Below are 19,047 nucleotides of genomic sequence, written 5' to 3' on the forward strand. Positions count from 1 at the left end.
GGAAAAGTGAGCGGTGAGATCTACTTCCGGGTAAAAAAGAGCGATGCTGGCCTCTTCTAGTTGTTATAGAATGAGAAAATCCGAGTTAGAGCAATAAAAAGTAAATAAAATCAGTGATCCAGACTGACCTGAGCTGAGCTCAAAGCGCCGCTGTCTGGCTGCGGGACTCCCCGCTCTCCGGTGGCCCTGCTCGGTCTCCCTCTGCAGGACAGGTCGGGGCTCCGGGGCGGCCTGCTAGCATGCAGCTAATGCTAACGGAAGCAATATAGCGCTGCTTGTTGTGTGGAAATGAAATGAAAAAGCCAAACGATCAACAAGTGAATGAAGCTTGTTGTAAACGTGTGTAAGCGTCTGAACGTTGGTAGAGATCAAAACAAACAAGTAGGGATGGAAGCTTGGTTCACTCTGCTGCAGCTGCTGCTGCTGCTTTAGTGTTTGTTGTCGGTTGGCAAAGCAGCTTCGAGGCGCATTACCACCACCAGCTGCACTGGAGCAGGAGACTGTGCAGGAATTACAATGAAATGAAATGAAAAGAAATGACATAAAACTGAATAAAATAAAGCAAAACAAAATTAAAAAAAAATAGAGTAAATAAAAATGAAATTAATTCAAATTGATAATATTTAATCTGGATCATCCACCCTCAGCCTCCTTCTCCCAATGTAACTCTCATGTCTCCTCCACACGTGTCCAAACCATCTCGATCTGGCGTCTCTCACTTTTCCACCAAACTGTCCAACCTGAGCTGTCCCTCTAATGTCCTCATTCTTAATCCTGTCCGTCCTTGTCCCTCCCAATGAAAACCTCAACATCCTCAACTCTGCCACCTCCAGTTCATCCACCTGCCTTTTAGTCGGTGCCATGTTGCACCTCATGGAACTTTTGGGTCTATATGCTTCATTCTGAGCCTTTGTTTGGCCACAACATCCAGCTCATTTCCCTCCACAGCAACATGATCAGGAGCCCAAAGGAAGCGTCTCCATATCCCCTTCATTTCCATCCTGTGCACGATAAGGAATATTCCACTGATAATATCTTTTCTAAATCGCCGTCTGCCAGATGTGATGCCTGTTAGTGCTGAACAGCTGTCGGATGCAGTAACGCTCCTATTTATTCCCTTCTTCTCTGTCCAATAACACAAGGTTAGATAAAGATAAAGGTACTTTATCCATCCCCAAAGGGAAATTCCAGCGTTGCAGCAGCAATGACATATATGACAAAAGACACACAATTCAAAACAACACACCTTGTTTTTGAATCATTTACTACATATACACATACATATATATACATATATACATATATACATGTGTATATACATATAAAACAACTACGGTACTGTATAAAAATACATATAATAAAATAGAATATAACTGAGTGGAAGGTAAAGCTCTTTAAAAGCTCTTATTTACATATAATAAAAAAAATACATATAATAAAATAGAATATAACTGAGTGGAAGGTAAAGCTCTTTAAAAGCTCTTATTTATTGCCCCTGCCAATAATACTGCCAACAGCTCTGATGCTTTTCTTCAAATCTGTCTCACTCCCTGGACACACAGCGCTGCACCTGCACGCCCTGCGTCAGGAGCTTCGGAGTGACGTCACAACCGTGGTGGCCACGTTGCTCTGACGCCGCTGGACGCGCGTTCGGGTCCGGACTGCGCATGCGTCGTGGAAACCGCGCGTGCCTCGCGTGGAGTACTACGTAGGGAGGTGAAGGTACTTTGTGCTGTTTGCTTGAGTCTTCCAGTCCCAGCGGTGTCCACGCAGAGCGGAGCAGTAGCTTTAGCGTTAGCCTGAGCCTGCTGTTAGCATGAGCGCCACACGGTTCGGGTCCATCAGAACATTTGGCGTTGTAACGTGAACGTCCACAGTATGTATTTATTAGCATTTATTAGTATTTATTAGTATTTATTAGTATTTATTAGCATTTATTAGTATTTATTAGCATTTATTAGTATTTATTAGCATTTATTAGCATTTATTAGCATTTACACCGCAGACTATTCAGGATATCAGCTGCTTCTCCGCCGTTTACTTTCCTTCTTTATTCCTCCATCTGCGTTAGACACAAACGGGCCTTTACGACGGGACGAGAAATGCTCTTTAAACTAAAACAAATCACTGTGTATTTTGAAAGTCATTGTTCGTATTTTTATTATTGTTATTATTATTATTCTCCTCCTTTGCACTTTTTGTGTTAAGTGTCTGGAACAGAGCAACCGCTGCAGCTACGACCGCGGTTGAGGTCTCGTTACAACCGGGACGTCGCAGACATCTTGTTGTTCAAGTTTCACTCAGATTGATCCACATTCGGAGCAGGAATTAGTGGAAAACCCACTAAATTTGACCAGAAGTGGTGGAGCGTTGGTACATCACCAACACGCTGAGACTCCATCGCTCTGTAGTGGTTAGAGGCTACGACGAGGCGTGTCCGTGTGTGTTTATGTACCGTCTGACCTGGTTGATGTCTGCGGGGCCGTTGCCCAAAATATGGGAGGTGCACGACATGGTGTACGTCCCCACGCACCTTGACACCACCCCCTGGTGACATCATTAGATTTTATTTTATCAATTAATCGACCGTTTAAGGTTAGCAACTATCGATGAAGGAAATTCCTTTTAATCCCGAATTGAAAGTGACATGTATTTATGTTCAGGAAATAATGTGTATTTATTATGTTTGTTGTATAAAATAAATACAGAGTTTGTTTATTCTTGATCCAGATGCCGAGAAATAGCCGAAAGTCGAAGGCGGTCAAGAAGCAATTGTCCAAACTTCCAGCCTTAGAGGTCAGTCACACTGTTCCAAAAGCAAATACTAAAAGAAGAGACTGAAAAAACCTATGAAACACAAATGCAAAAAACATAAAAAAATATATATTGAAATGACGTCTACGAACAAAGTGAATGTAGATGAGACGCCTTCAAATATAACTGTTGATTCCTCGTACGTATGGATGGGAAGAGGCTCATTTCATCAGCATGATTCACATTTTGGAGACTCCAGGAACAAGGTCGTGTTCCAGGAGCAGATTATATTGCAGTAACACAACTGCCAAGAAGACTGATTATGTTTAATGCAACATTCTAAAGAATGTCTGTTATTCCTGCCTGAGTCCACCCCGACCGTACGGCTGCATGATGCGTTTCCTGTACATGTTGGAAATGTTCCACCAGTTCAACATATTTCATGTCAATATGAAAAGATGTTTAACAGAACCTCCATAACTTGTAATCACTATAATGTACAAATAATTAACCTTTTGTCGCAGAATTCACCGACGATGTCACACTACACAGGATAAAGACGACTGTTGTGGCCGAACAATTAAAATATTGTCCTAAATGACAAATTTGGCTGAGAATCAGCCTGAATCCGTGTAGTTTGATGCCGGATTCTGGAAAATCTGCAAAATGTAATACGTACCTAACAGGACTAAACGGACAGTGTATTGCTGCCTGCAGCTTTAAGTGCTTGAAAAGTCCTTGAAAAATGCCCCAAAATGCGATCATTGGAAGCCTGTGATGTTCCCCCTGGTTTTATTATTCAGATCGTGAAAATATTTTCTGAACATGAAAAGATAAAGCTGCAAGAATAATACGGTTAAAACCACCAGGACCCCTGATCACACATTCCATTGAAATGTACAATGTCCATGCGCAATTAAAGGCACAAATCCATATATATATATATATATATATATATTCTTCATAAGAATAAACTCAACATTTCTGTACCATATCAGTTCATCAGATACATTTTCAGACATTACATATCCAGATCTAGTTCAGCACTCCTAGTTTCTTTTTACCTACCTTTCTTTTATCATTTCCCTAATCCCAATTTGGTGCATTTTGTAACTTCTGTCTGTTTTATCCTGTTGTTGTGATGCACACTGACCGGCAAAAAGAGAAAAAGTGCAGAATTAGTTATTAAAGTGTGTTTGCTTGTTACTTGCAGCCGGTGCTTCCCTACATCGTGATCACACACGTCTCCCAGCTGCAGGGGCAAACCCTGACCACGCCCATCATTTACACACATCCAATAGGAGAACAGCATCAGAATCAATCACACATCCAGCCAATCAGCATTCAGCAAGGTAAAGGATGTTTAAAGCAACATAAGAATTATGGATGCAACGGTACAGTGGGCTCACCGTTCAGTATGTATCACGGTACAAGGCCACGGTAACGGTATGGTTTCGGTATCTTTTATATTTAAGAAAAAAAAATGTTAGAAGTTTGTAAAAAATGTTTTTATTCTCCCTGTGTCTGTTGTCAGTGTTGCCTCCAGAGCTCCAGCAGCTCTCTGTCTGTAAAGAGGAGCTTCCCCCTGAGCAGCAGGAACATGATGTAGAGTGCGCTCAGTTGTCCCAGCTTCATCAAAGCCAAACTGAGATGAAGAGAGAGGCAGAACCTGTAGCCTGCACCTCAACTGAACAGATGGAAACACAAGTAGTAGAAATAGAAGTAGAAGTAGATCCAGAAGATCCAGCTGCTGCTTTAGAACCAGGTGGTGCTGAGCAGCTCCTCTCTTCACACTGTTCTGACTCTGAGACTGAAGGCAGTGATGGAGGTTTGAAGAAGACCACAGAACCTCCGTCAGGTAACTGTTTGTTTTCTTTCTCCCACTTAGTCATTGAGTTGGTTAAGTTTTATTTAAGCTCCTCACCCTATCTCTAAAGCTGAGCCCAGCGACCTTGTGAAGGAACCCTGATTTCAGCTGCCTGTACACCGTATTCTATCGGTTGCGACCCAAAGCTGCTGACCATCTGTGAATATGGGAAAATTGACCGGTAAAATTAGATCTTTGCCTCCTGGCTCTGATCTCTTCACCATGACAGTCTGCAGACACCGCCTCCATCAGTCTTTCAGTCTCATATTTCAACTCACCCTCACCCATTCACAAGAACCTGCACTGCTTCCTCATCCAACACTTGTACCTCTTCTAACAATGAAGCAGTGGAAGATGTTCATGTTGGTGTGAAGTGAGTGGTCTACCTCCTCTGCTGACCCCAGGCAGTCAGGCCATGGTCTTCAATTAATCTATTGCCCCATTCTTCGGCTGTTGGCTGAAGCTACTCTCCTGGCTCCTCTCAAAGTGGAGGAACAACAGTTCTACTCTGGGGTACTCCCTGATCTTTCAAACAGTCTGGACCATGACGACTGCCGAACCCAAGGACATGATTGAGGACTTGTTGGGGCGTTTCATACATCTTGTGCAAGTTTTATCAACATTTATCTACATTTTGAGCATGAATTAGTGAAAGACTGTTACAAATTTACTGGAAGTTGAAGAACATTGCTGTATCTTGATTAGTTTATGGAGCGGAGCGCTTTGTGACATCATGAACCAATGTTATGAGTCCAGGCTTTGTTTCTGGGTGGTCATTCGGGGAGTTGTGTTGCGTAAGCCTGGTTGCTTCGTGTAGTATTCACGCTTGTTCAAGACAACAGTCCAGAGGAGCCGATAGCGGCTTTCAATGTTAACTCGGAAATTGTTACTCCTGCTGTATTTCACAGAACCCGGAAAACTGTAATACATACCTTACACAATGCATGGAATTGTAATTCGGCTCTATTGGAAGTGATGCTGCATTTCACGGGAACTCAGAAAACTTATTTGTGACTAACCTGAACCCGTGCATTGCTGCCTGCGGTTATAGCATTATTAGAATGACATGTTTCATAATTCTAAACAATGATTAGATTGAAATGGGAATTATTGAACATTTTTTTTAAGATTCAATGATTAGAAAACTCAATAAAGTGTATATAGTAGAATTTACCAATCTTGAGGTTCACTCATCTTTCTGTGTCTGTTTGTCAGTGTTGCCTCCAGAGCTCCAGCAGCTCTCTGTGTGTAAAGAGGAGCTTCCCCCTGAGCAGCAGGAGTGGAGCCCCAGTCTGGGCCAGGAGGAGCCAGGGCCCCCACACATTAAAAAGGAAGAGGAGGAGTTCCCCGTAAAGACTGAACATGATGTAGAGTGCGCTCAGTGGTCCCAGCTTGATCAAAACCAAACTGAGGTGAAGAGAGAGGCAGAACCTGTTGCCTGCACCTCAACTGAACAGATGGAAACAGAAGGTGATGGAGAGGACTGTGGAGTGTCAGAAGCAGCCAGTAGCTCAGATCCAGCTGCTGCTTCAGAACCAGCTGGTGCTGAGCAGCTCTTCTCTTCACACTCTTCTCAAACTGACACTGAAGACAGTGATGAAAGTTGGAAGGAGACCAAACAACCTCAGTCAGGTAAGTTTTTATTATCTATCCTACCAAGCTGTTGACCAGATGAATGTCAACAGGTAATAACTTCATCAATTGTTTATTCCCCATTTAATAGAAATAAGCAAACTTATACGCGCACTACAGATATTCACAATACTAATCAAACTTTATTGACATTTATAGTTTGTTCAAATCATTGAGTGTTAATTAAAACCTTGTTATATAGAAAGAGGTTTGCCTCTGCTTCTCAAGGTATCTGGGTTCATACAGATTCTTATTCAGGTAGTCTGAAATGTAACAGGAGAAGATTTGAGATTTATTTATATATATATATATATATATATATACACACAGTATATATGTCAATGTCATGGCTACAAGACTTTGCTGAATAATGCAAAGTGAACACAATCACATGGTGAAGTTCTCAGATGATACAACCATCCTAGGTCTCAACTTGAATGACTCTGATCATCAACTTCCTAAGTCTATGATCCAGAGCTTTGTTCAGTGGTGTGGTAAACACTTTCTCACCCTCAACATTTATAAAACAGAAGATAGTGTTTGACCCCAATTCCATTGGTGACCACTCTCCAGTGGTAATCCATGACCAGAGGATAGGACAGGTGAGCTCTTACAGACCTGGCCCCGAGTTGGCCTAATCAAGCCCGCGCAGCGCTGATTAGGCCGACTCCAGGCAGGGATGGGTCTTGTAGAAGGGATCGGCGCACAGGCTCCTCAGTGGATCAGGAGCCAGAGCGGAACGCCATTCTTCCTGTGCCCAAAACCACCACCATTATTGTTATTATTATTATTAGTAGTAGTAGCAGTAGTAGTAGTAGTCGTAGTAGTTGTATTATTTATACTTCCGGCCTGCGAGCTTCTTGTTCGTCTGCATAATAAAACTCTCGCCGTGTTGGTGCACCACAGCAAAAAGGACTCCGTCTCCGTCCCTAACCCTAACCTGCTGGCAGGGATTCCCACACAGCACATCAGAAAACTTTTATCCCATGTGAATGTATTCATGCACTCTGTGTTGTGGTTATACAGGTACTCCTCACTTAAGGACCTACCTGTTTAACGACCACTCGGACTTACGACCAGCTCTCCGACCAGTCGGTATTGTACGCTGTACAAGAGCTTTGGTCATGGAAACGGCAGCGCGGCGCCTCAGCGTCAAGCACCTCATCTCGCATCACCCGTTCTCAGTCTCAGTCTCGTTCCCGCAGTCGGTCAGTATCCACTACACTAGTGTTCGCAATCTCCAAGGCTTCATATTTTGTCTGTAAAGTTGTACTTTGTCGTGCGCCCCATAGTACAAGATGTCGGCAAAAAGGAAGAGCATGACTTTACCTGGAGGAAGCGCCAAGAAACAAAGGAAGGCTATCGATCTTGAGATGAAAATGAAGATCATAAACGACTATGAAGCTGGTAAGAAAGTTAAAGCCATAGCGCGTGACTTGGAGCTGGCGCATTCGACCATTTCGACGATCTTGAAGGATAAAGATCGAGTGAAAGAGGCCGTGAAAGAATCGACAGGATGTAAAGCCATAATAACGAGGCAGCGGAAAGGTCTCATTCATGAAATGGAGAAATTACTGGCAATCTGGTTTGACGACCAGATACAAAAAAGAATGCCGATGAGCCTTTCAATAATACAAGCCAAGGCACGCAGTATCTTTGAGACTTTGAAGGCACGCGAAGGCCAAGAATCGACGGAAACATTTACGGCGAGCCATGGGTGGTTTCAACGCTTTCGTCGGAGATTCAACCTGCATAATCGGAGTGTCAGCGGTGAGGCAGCAAGCGCAGACGTGGAAGCAGCGGAAAGATTTGTTGACCAATTTGATGAAATCATCGAGAACGGTGGCTACCGTCCGGAACAGATCTTCAACGTGGATGATACCAGACTTTTTTGGAAGAAAATGCCAGACAGGTCTTACATACACAAAGAGGCTAAAACAATGCCCGGTTTCAAGGCTTTTAAGGACAGGGTCACGTTGTTGTTGGGAGGAAACGCCGCTGGGTTCAAGTTAAAGCCTTTCCTCATCTACCGCTCCGAGAACCCACGTGCATTGAAGCAGGTTAGTAAGCACGCGCTGCCCGTTTACTATCGTGCAAATAACAAGGCGTGGATGACGCACGCTTTATTTGAGGATTGGTTCATCAACTGCTTCATACCCTCGGTCAAGCATTATTGTCTGGAAAAGGGCGTTCCCTTTAAAATTATCCTCCTGCTTGATAATGCCCCAGGCCACCCCCAGCACCTTGATGATCTACACCCCGATGTAAAGGTGGTGTATCTGCCTAAAAACACGACTGCTATCCTTCAGCCGATGGACCAGGGAGCTATAGCTAGGTTCAAAGCGTACTATTTGCACACGACTTTTTACAAAGCTGTAGCAGCAACAGGAAGTGATGAAGTAACCCTATGTGATTTTTGGAAATCATATAACATTTTACACTGCATAAAGAACATTGAATCAGCTTGGGAGGGGGTGACAGAAAAGTGTATGCAAGGCATATGGAAAAAATGCCTAAAAGGTTTCGTGAATAATTTCGAAGGGCTTGACAAAGATGAACATGTCGATGTCATAAATAAAAAAATTGTGGAACTTGCTAACGTGCTCAATTTAGATGTTGAAGTGGAAGACATTGAACAATTAGTGGAATATGTCGAGGGAGAGCTAACTAACGAAGATTTAATAGAGTTGGAAGCGCAGCAGCACTTGGAAGAGGAAGAAGAGGAAAGAATGGAAGAAGTAAAAAAGAAGTTAAGTGTAAAGGGGTTAGCCGGTGTGTTCTCGAAAGTGAATGCGGCTTTATTAGAACTAGAGGGTATGGACCCAAATGTTGAACGGTTCACTAAAGTGGAACGGCAAATGAATGAACTTTTGCGATGCTATCGTGAAATTTATGAAGAAAAAAAGAAAGTTACAAAGCAGACCACATTAATGGGATTCTTCTCGAAAGCGACACCCGGGACCCCTACCCCAATAAGTCCTTCCATTTCCTCGTCGTCATCTCCCGTACCCGGGCCCTCTACAGCTCCTGGTAATCCTACTGATAACTCCAATGATAACGCTGATGACCCCGAACCACTACCACACTTTGAATGATGCGATGACTAAAATTTTAATCTGAATGTCTTTTTTTTTTTTTTACTTCAATTTTTTTGGTGCATCATTTTTATAATTTTCACTGATTGTATATTTATGTTCTGTAATATGTAAGAGTTATGCAAATTAAAACAAAGTTATCAAAGTGGAGTTTTCTTTCGACCTTTTCTTTATTCAGAATAAATACAAACTATTACCTGTATTTACAATATGGAAACCTAAGTTATGTATATTACAGGTGATTTCCTCTATTCTGTTTATTACAGTACAGTGCTGTATAAACATTTTAAAAATGTACTAAAATTGCTATAAATGGTGCAAAGGTGACATTAAAACAATATTTAAAGTTGGTTGACACAAACCCAGTACCAGTACGGTATACTTGAAATATCGTTATGGGGCGGCACCTTGCTTGTCCACCAATTCTCTTAACGACCTAGTTGTAGGAATGGAATTGGGACGTTAAGTGAGGAGTATCTGTATGTGGTTTAGGGGTGGGTGATATGGCCCTTAAATAATATCACAATATTTCAGTATTTCTGCAATGTTAATCTTGACAATATGACAAAATACTGAAAAATATTTTATTACTTTCAAGAGCATACAATTGCAACAAAATCTGTTATATACTTTTATGTCATCCATTAAAAACATGAATTTAAAGTTAACATAAATAAGAAATATATAAAAAATGTAACAATATTTTAATGTACATGTAATATTGTGTACATAAAACAAAATTCTTTAAATAAATTAAATAGTTGACACTCGCTTTGCCCACTGGCGTCCCTCACGCTACTTGTCAGTAGTGTTGCGTTTGTCATCTGGGATGTCAGGACCCAGCTTCGCTGTGAGACAAGAGATAGAGATGAGCAACATGGCAGTTTTCAAATCCCCCGTCAATCAGTTTGACCACTCACAGCGGAGCCACCGCCCCCACCCCCACCTGCAGCAGATTAAAAGCCACACCCTCTACCACACACCCCCGCTACCCCCCCTCCCAAACCACCACTGCCCGAGGAGCCTTCCGGCCGACTGCCAACTGCCCCTTCACACCGTCTGTAGAAGCTGGCCTTCCCCAAGAACCTCCCCACCTGCTTCGTTGTCTTGGGCCTTGGACAGGCCAAAGCTGTGGGCCCAAGTGATACCCCAGATACCACACCTCCCTCCACCCAACCACACCCTTCTTGGGCTGGCTGTTGCACCGCAGCGACCTTCACTTTCTGGCACGGTGGCATATCTGTCACAAGGGACGGTGGATTTTGGAATACAGGTACTCCTTACTTAATGACCTACCTGTTTAACGACCGTTCAGACTAACAACCAGCTCTCGGACCAGTCTATATTGTACGCTGCTTACAAGGCCGGGGCATGCACGGCGTCTCAGTGTCAAGCATCTCATCACGCATCACTGTTCTCAGTTTCTTCCAGAAGTCTCAGTATTCACCAAGCTAATGTTCACAATGGCCACACCCCCTTACTGTGAAATATCACGGGTCCTCGCTTATCGACCAATTCGCTTAACGACCTGGTCCTAGGAACGGAACTCAGTCATTAAGTGAGAAGTACCTGTATTAGAATTTGCTGGCTTCTAGGAGGTTGTAGCTCTCAAAATGCCTCCTTCTCACTTCGTTCACAAGCAATTTAGAGCTGGATGATGGGAGTAATATGAGGATCTTCTCTCCTCTAGTAACCTGATACTAGACCAGGGGTGTCCAAACTTTTTTCACTGAGTGCCACCTACAGAAAAATATGCAAAGGGCTGGGCCACTCATTAGAGGTGAGGTATATCGCCTCACCTCTAGTGTATTAAAGTTAGCCATATCAATCAAATGTAGGTAAATTATGCTGCTTTTGTTCAGAGTTAACAGATAAAATGTTTGCCTATTGAGCCAAACAAACTCGTTCTTTTTGCGTGGCGTCTCATCAGAGGGGAAACTGCCTTTTCCAAGCTCCGGTAGAAGTCGGGTCGGGAGAGAAGCTGATGTTGATTCTTACATTTACATTACATTTACTCATTTAGCAGACGCTTTTATCCAAAGCGACTTACAATTGTTCAAACACCGACGGACGCAGCCATCAGGAGCAATTAGGGGTTACGTGTCTTGCTCAAGGACACTACAGCATGCTAGCAGGAGGAGCCTGGGATCGAACCAGCAACCTTTAGATCACTAGACCACCAGCTCTACCGCCTGAGCTACCATCCCCCCGATGATTCTTCAGAGAATCATCACACTGCATTTCCATAAGTTCTAATTGCAGACTCTCTTCCACTTCTGCATCCATCAGGAAGGGAGTCGAGACCAGCTTAATTTCTTTCTCAATGATAGAAAAATCTTGGAAGTGCTGACTGAATTCTGTCATGAGAGATGTGATCACAGACACATTTCCCCTTTTTAGCAGAAAGCTTGGCCTTTGGAAAAGCAAATTTGATTTCAGACAGCGCGGGGAGGTGTGCGACTTTGAAGTTGCGTAGTTGTGTTTCAAAGAGTCGGAGTTACACACAGAATGCTTTCATGTGCGCATAAAGTTGTGGTAAAAGCTGGTCTTTGACTTGTAGGCTCTTGTTCAGTGTGTTAAGACGATGAGATCAACTAAAAAAGCCAGGTCTGCTAACCATAGAGCTTCACTCAGCTCATGAAGGGGTCGGTCCTTCTCTTTCAAAAACTGGTCTATTTCTGATCTCAGGGAATAAAACCGCTGCAGCACGGAGCCGCGACTTAGCCAGTGCACATCAGAATAGTAGAGTAGGTCCCCGTATTCAGCATCGACATCAGATAGGAAAGATTGAAATTCTCTGTGGTAAAGCCCTTGTGCTCGAATTATGTTGACAGTTTTCACAACAGTGTTCATCATATCACCAAGCTGCACTGTTTTGGCACAAAGGGCTTCCTGGTGGATGATACAGTGCAATTTAACAGCCGCACCTACACTCTCTTGCACCTTTGCGCACACCATAGAGGCCATTCCTTTGCGTTAGGCAGTCATTGCTGGAGCTCCATCCATTGTAACTCCACACAGCTTGTCCAATTTAAGTCCCATCTTGTCAATTGCATCAGACATAGCTTCAAAAATGTCCTTACCCGTTGTGCCCTTTAAGACTCATAAGATCATGCAGCGCCTCTGTAATGCAAAAGTTATCGTTAACTCCCCGCAAAAAAGTGAACAGCTGTGTGGTGTCTGTGGCATCTGTGCTCTCATCTCATGCAATCGATTAAAAATCAAAAGCACAAGCTTTGATACTTGATGTTTTAAGATAGCTGACAAGTCTTCGATCCGCCGCACAACTGTGTTTCTGGACATGCTAACTCTTGTTTTGTAGAGAAGCTGCCTTGTTCAAGACAGTAGCTCCGCCTTGTGTTAAAACTTAAGTACAAAACAGTCAAGCGCAAGTTTCATGTGTGGGCCATATTCCATTATATTTTTAGAATTTGTTGCGGGCCAATTAAAAATGCACCACGGGCCGAAGTTGGCCCGTGGGCTGTAGTTTGGCCACCCCTGCCAACTAGGAGCTAAAATCAGCACGGGTACTTATGCACGGCTCAGTTGTCAAGACAAAGCGGGTTCACAGGTCCCAGCACACCATCTTTCTGCCATGACCTACCTTCTTTGTAATCTGCCCCCTTTTCTTTCTCTTCCTCTGTTCTTCCAGCAGTGAAGACTCGTGGTTTTTCCTGTCATAAGCACATTAAGAGGAGTCACAGCGAGCTTGGTGTCAGACAGCTGAGAAATGGAGAGATCAGAGCAGAGAGTCTCCTCCCCTCTGCAGCCTCTCAGCCAATTGGAACCTGTAGGACCACTGGGAAACAAAGACACACCAAGGCATTGTTGTAACCAGTGTGACAAAAGTGTCCTTAACTTGGGTGATCTCAAAAGACGTCAGCGTATTCACACAGGAGAGAAACTGTACGGCTGTGAACAGTGTGGGAAGAGGTTTAATATGAGTTTTCATCTCAAAAAACATCAATGTGGCCAGACTGGGGAGAAACCATACCACTGTGACCAGTGTGGGAAGCGATTTTAATGCAAGGAGTGATCTCAAAAAACATCAGCGCTGTCATAGTGGGGAGAAACTGTACCGCTGTGACCAGTGTGAGAAGATGTTAAATACAAGTACAGATACTCCTCACATAACAATCTACCTGTTTAACAACAATTCAGGCTTACGTCCAACTCTCTGACCAGTCTGTATTGGGTGCTGCGTACAATACTGCAGCGTTAAGCATCTCACCGCACATCACCCTTTATATGCTATATACACTATATATACTATATACACTGTATACATCTCATCACTGTTCTCAGTCTAGTTCTTGCAGTCAGTATTCACTACACTAGCATTCGCAATCGCCACGCCTCCTTACCGTGAAATAACACAGTTCTCACTTATTGACCAATTCGCTTAACAACCTGGTTGTAGGAATGGAACTCGGTCGTAAAGTGGGAAGTACCTTAGTAATCATAGTAATCTAGAAAAAGAAGAATTTTTTTCGTCACACGAGACGCCACTACAACACATGCACACACACACATGCTTTGGATGATGGCCGGTGAAATGGTTCCTCTGCATTTAACCTCCCCTGGCTTGTCCTTCCTCCGGGGGGGGGGGGGGGGGGCAGCCAGGAGCAATGAGCAGCATTCAATGTGGCGCCAGGGGACCTGGTTCCATATGTCCATCGCTGGTCAGACGATGATGATCTCAAAATCCATCAATGTAGTCACACTGGAGAGAAACCATACCACTGTGGCCAGTGTGGGAAGCGATTTAATACGAGTAGTGATCTCAAAATACATCAGCGTCTTCTTACTGGGGAGAAACAGTGCCCCTGTGACCAGTGTGGTAAGAGGTTTAAAGAAGTAGTCATTTCAAAAGACAATGTATTCACACAGGTGGTAAATCGCTTCCTCATCTTACATGAAGTGACATTGTTGTATCCAAACTGTTAACTCTCAAGTGCTGGGGTCTCCACAGTAGATCAGGGCCTGTACTCAAACATCTGAGAATCTCTCCTAGGAATCGTATTGAAAGATTAACTCAATGCTACTTCAGAGTTGGGCACAAGTTCATTGAGAAGCTTTTCAGAGGTACTATTCATTTTCAGAGGTGTAGGACTTGCAGTTGGAGTTTTAAAACAGTCTTGGATGCTAAATGCGTAATCACTGGGTGTCATGACATTTCACTGCAACAGTATGTTTGACCGTATGTATATCCATCCATCCATCCATCCATTTTCCTCCGCTTATCCGGGGCCGGGTCGCGGTACAATGCCCGCATCACTGCCGACGCTGCACTGAATCGCTGTCCATCTCACACTTCATTTTCCCCTCACTTGTGAACCGTGGTCCGTGATCCCGATATACTTGAACTCCTTCACTTGGGGCAGCAACTTGCTCCCAACATAGAGGGAGCAATCCACAGTTTTCCGGCAGAGAACCATGGCCTCGGACTTGGAGGTGCTGACTCTCATCCCGACCGCTTCACACTCGGCTGCAAACCGCCCCAGTGCGTGCTGGAGATCACGGTCTGATGAAGCCAACAAAATCACATCATCTGCAAAAAGCAGAGATGCAATTCTGAGGTTCCCAAACCGGACGCTCTCCTCACTTGGCTGAGATCCTGTCCATGAATATCAAAAACAGAATCGGGGACAAGGGGCAACCTTGGCGGAGTACAACACCCACTGAGAACGTGTTTGACTTTGTGCTGAGAATAAGAACACAGCTTTCACTTTGGTTGTACAAGGCCCGGATGGCTTGTACCAATGGCCCCTGGTACCGCATACTCCCTCAGTACCCCCCACAGGATCCCCCGAGGGACACGGTCGAAAGCCTTCTCCAGGTCCACAAAACACATGTAGACTGGATGGGCAAACTCCCACGACCCCCCCTAGCAACCCTGCAAGGGTAAAGAGCTGGTCCACTGTTCCACATCAGGGACAGAATCCGCATTGCTCCTCCTGAATCTGAGGTTCGACAATCAACTGGAGCCTCCTCCAGCATCCTGGAGTAAACTTTCCCGGGGAGGCTGAGTAATGTGATAACCCTATAATTGGAGCACGCCCTCCGGTCCCCCTTTTTAAAAATGGGAACCACCACCCAGGTCTGCCACTCCACAGGTACTGTACCCGACATCCACACGACACTGAAGAGAGGTGTCAGCCAGGACAGCCCAACAATGCCCAGAGCCGTCAGCATCTCAGGGCAAATCTCATCCATCCCGGCGCCTTGCCCCCGAGGAGCTTTTTGACTGCCTCAGAGACCTTTGCCAGGCAAATAGACGAGACCTGCCCCGAGCCTTCAGGCTCTGCCTCTTCCCCTGAGGACGTATTGGTCGGGTTCAGGAGTTCCTCAAAGTGCTCTTTCCATCGCCAGACAATATCCCCAGTCCGGGTCAGCAATTCTCCTCCCAGGCTGAACACAGCCTGAGCCAAGCCCTACTTTCCCTTTCTGAGTCACCTAACCGTTTGCCAGAACTTCCTTGAGGCCAACCGAAAGTCCTTCTCCACAGCCTCCCTGAACTCCTCCCACACCTGGGTTTTTGCTTCAGTGATCGCCGAAGCAGCAGCCCTTCTAGCCTGCCGGTACCTGTCTGCTGCCTCAGGAGACCCCTGGGCCAGCCAAGCCCGAAAGGCCTCCTTCAGCTTGACGGCATTCTTCACCGCTGGTGTCCACCAACGGGTTCTTGGGTTACCACCACGACAGGCACATACTGCTTTCCGACCAAAGCTCCTAGCAGCAGCCTCTGCAATGGAGGTTTTGAACATGACCCACTCGAAATTCCATGTCTCCAACCTCCCCCGGGATGCGTGAAAAATTCTTCTGGAGGTGGGAGTTGAAGACCTCGCAGACAGGGCCATCCACCATGTGTTTCAGGTTAACCCTCACTACACGTTTGGGTTTACCAGGTCTGTCTGGCAGCCTCCCCCGCCATCTGATCTAACTCACCACCAGGTGCCGATCAGTTGACAGCTATGCTCCTCTCTTCACCCGAGTGTCCACCCTGGAAGCACCACTCTGATTCAGATCAGGCAGGCCGTTCCTCCAAATCACCCCCTTCCAGGTTTCTCCATCGTTGCCCACGTGAGCGTTGAAGTCTCCCAGTAGAACTATAGAGTCCCTAGGAGGAGCCCCTTGCCGGATACCACCCAGAGACTCCAAGAAGGCTGAATACTCTGAACTGGTGTTCGGTGCATAAGCACACACAACAGTCAGAGCTTTCACCTTAGCAACTTGTAGTCACATAGAGGCCACCCTCTCGTTCACTGGGGAGAACTCCAACACAGCGGCACTCAGCCGGGGGCTCGTGAGTTTCCCCACACCCGCCTGGCACCTCTCACCCTGGGCAACTCCAAAAAAGGAGAGTCCAGCCCCTCTCCAGGAGTTTGGTTCCAGAGCCAGTGCTGTGTGTAGAGGTGAGCCCAACTATATCCAGTTGGTACCGCTCCACTTCCCGCACCAGCTCCGGCTCCTTCCCCGCCAGAGAGGTGACATTCCACGTCCCTAGAACTAGACTGCGATGCTGAGGATCAGCAGGCCCAGGGCCTGGGCCTACTCTTTTTTTATGTATTCTGATGTAATGCATTATGTATGTATGTATCCCACAAGTGGTGTCTGAACCGGGACTCAGGAGGGGAGAGGTGTCGGATGGAAGGCTCAGCTTCGCAGCCGAACTGCTGGCTGCGGAAGCGGCTTGCAGAGCAGGAAGACGAGCATGACTTCCTCTGCTGCCAGCTGGAGCTCCTGGATGGACGGGGCGTACCCGCTGCAGGCAGTTCGATTCCCCGCCCCTGGCTTGGGGTCTCACTCTCCTCTGTATCCCAAAAGGATCGAACCCGACCCGGCCCTGCAATGCCTGGCGGTGGTACCGCCCCTAGTTGAGGCCCGGTTCGAAAGCCTCTGTATGGTCCTCATCGAGCCGTTAGACCGCAGTGCCTGTGGGTATCGTTTTGTTAGTCATAGTAGATTATACACCCGGGTACCCTGAAGCAGTTCCCCTACGCAGTATCAGGTCATCTCCCGAGTCTGGATTCCGAAGGAAATCCTGACCGACCAGGGCCCTTCCTTCATGTGTCTTCTCCTCCACCCACTGCGTCCGTGTCCACTCTGTGCGTTCTTCTCTAATCAGTTTTTCCTAATTCTACTAATATCACAATATCATGTAGTTTACTGTTAGTTACATCAAGATGCTTTCAGATCCCAACACCTTCAGTCACCTTCTTGTGACTGTAGCTTTCAGCCAGGAGAAGATGTCATCAGGTGGTGACCAACCCTCAATCAGACGTTTCGAACCTTAACCAAAATGTCCTCGGGTTGGCGGGTCGGCAGTGGTGGCCAAATCTTCTCCTAGCTTTTAGCTCAACTACTCCGGCCTATTCCAGAGCAAGAGGTTTTTTCTGCTGCCTCCCCCAACCTGCGAGCTGCAGTCTTCCTCTCCCTTCCTGCTATTCCCAGGGCTGTCAGCATCTTCCACACAGACTATGCGGGGAAACCTTTACAGCCGAACCTCTACTGGAAATACCGTGGCCTGCCACCCTTATTCCTGCAATCTTGGACCAGGTCCTGGTATTTGGTGTTCTTCCTCTCCCAGGCCGCTACGCAACCGTCTTCCCACGGGACCGTCAATTCAATCAGGATGATCTTTTTTGCCTCCCCGACCATATGACCATGTTTGGTCTCAGGGTTGTTTGGAAGATCTGGGGAAATTGTAACTTCTACCCCACATCTACCCTTATCTCCCATGATGGAGCTGCCTGCAGGAGGCTCGTCCTGGTCTTCTTAGAGGCCAGTGGTTTCTCTCCCACTCTGATGAACTGGATGGAGGGGCGTACGTACGTGATAGGAATTTTATTAATTACCTTGCTATGTAATGTAACCATGACCATATAATCTTGTGTTTGGAACAATATATCTAAATCTATGTAATCACACATCAGCACACAGTGTGAATTCTCACAGACAGTACGCACTGTGAAATATCTAAAGAGATAAACTGTACAAGGGGGAACAATATCCACTCCTTCGCCCGTCACAGAGTTTGCCTTATCTTGAACACGTAGGAATCTGTGATGTCAAACTGACCATATAGTTTCAGACTCCCTAAAATAAACTGTTGATCCCAGAGAGCTGCTCTTAAGCACATCTCTGATCCAACCCTTGTACAACTGGCCCTTGTACAAGATAATAAGTTCACTTTCACCAAGAACTTTTTCCTCTTCATTGTTTATTAGAAAACAGGGCACTAGCAAAATATTTTTTCTAACAGTATGCCATTGTGCCTCTCTCTCCACATAACTTGCACAGGGGGTCCTCACTCAACCGCCACCTGTGCAGGTTTCCCGGTGTTGGGAGAGTGTCATACACTGATCGGAGCAGGAAAAAAATACGGAAAGGCTCCAGTCTCCACAATTCAGGCCACAAGAACTTCCGCTTTGGCAGGTCCCGCTTGGTCAAGGCTCCTTGTGATCTGAGTTCCATGGCTCTGGACAATCGCCTTTCTGCCTCCAGGTGCCTAACCTCAGCTTGGATAAGTTCTCTCCTTTGCCTTGGGTCCGCTTTCTCCCATTGCTGGAAATGGGTGGTTCCGAGTCCTTTTCTTCCAGTGCATGGGTTTCCAATGATGTCCTTCAACTTCAGCATGCTCTCTGCTTGTGCTACTGAGGAGTCAGCTGCCCACTTACGTCCTGATCTTGTAGTGATGCC

At 45.6% G+C, this 19,047-nt stretch overlaps 2 protein-coding genes across 2 annotated transcripts in view; one reads left to right on the forward strand and one right to left on the reverse strand.

Moving 5' to 3' along the window:
• The first annotated feature begins 1,826 nt into the window (after positions 1–1,826).
• Positions 1,827–9,465, forward strand: LOC307243628 (tigger transposable element-derived protein 1-like). Its single transcript, XM_080018498.1, has 7 exons — positions 1,827–1,876; positions 2,731–2,796; positions 3,968–4,106; positions 4,289–4,612; positions 5,837–6,253; positions 7,280–7,461; positions 7,546–9,465. The coding sequence occupies exons 2-7, from the start codon at positions 2,731–2,733 to the stop codon at positions 9,346–9,348; spliced, it is 2,931 nt and encodes a 976-aa protein (XP_079874624.1). The 5' UTR covers positions 1,827–1,876; the 3' UTR covers positions 9,349–9,465.
• Positions 9,466–10,111: 646 nt separating this feature from the next.
• Positions 10,112–19,047, reverse strand: part of LOC307243636 (uncharacterized protein) — a 228,604-nt gene continuing 219,668 nt past the window's right edge. The window contains exon 4 of the mRNA XM_080018512.1: positions 10,112–10,196. Within this exon, the coding sequence (XP_079874638.1) occupies positions 10,144–10,196 (53 nt within the window). The 3' untranslated portion in view covers positions 10,112–10,143. The remainder of the gene's footprint in view (positions 10,197–19,047) is intronic.

Source organism: Zeus faber, assembly GCF_960531495.2.
Source record: "Zeus faber genome assembly, chromosome: 1".
In the NCBI taxonomy this organism is placed as follows: Eukaryota; Metazoa; Chordata; class Actinopteri; order Zeiformes; family Zeidae; genus Zeus; species Zeus faber.

Coding starts and splice junctions, on each gene's coding strand:
- LOC307243628 (XM_080018498.1), top strand. CDS start 2,731: ATGCCGAGAAATAGCCGAAAGTCGAAGGCGGTCAAGAAGCAATTGTCC. Junction 4,613..5,836: donor GACCACAGAACCTCCGTCAG/GTAACTGTTTGT, acceptor TCTGTTTGTCAG/TGTTGCCTCCAGAGCTCCAG. Junction 7,462..7,545: donor CAGTCTCGTTCCCGCAGTCG/GTCAGTATCCAC, acceptor TGCGCCCCATAG/TACAAGATGTCGGCAAAAAG.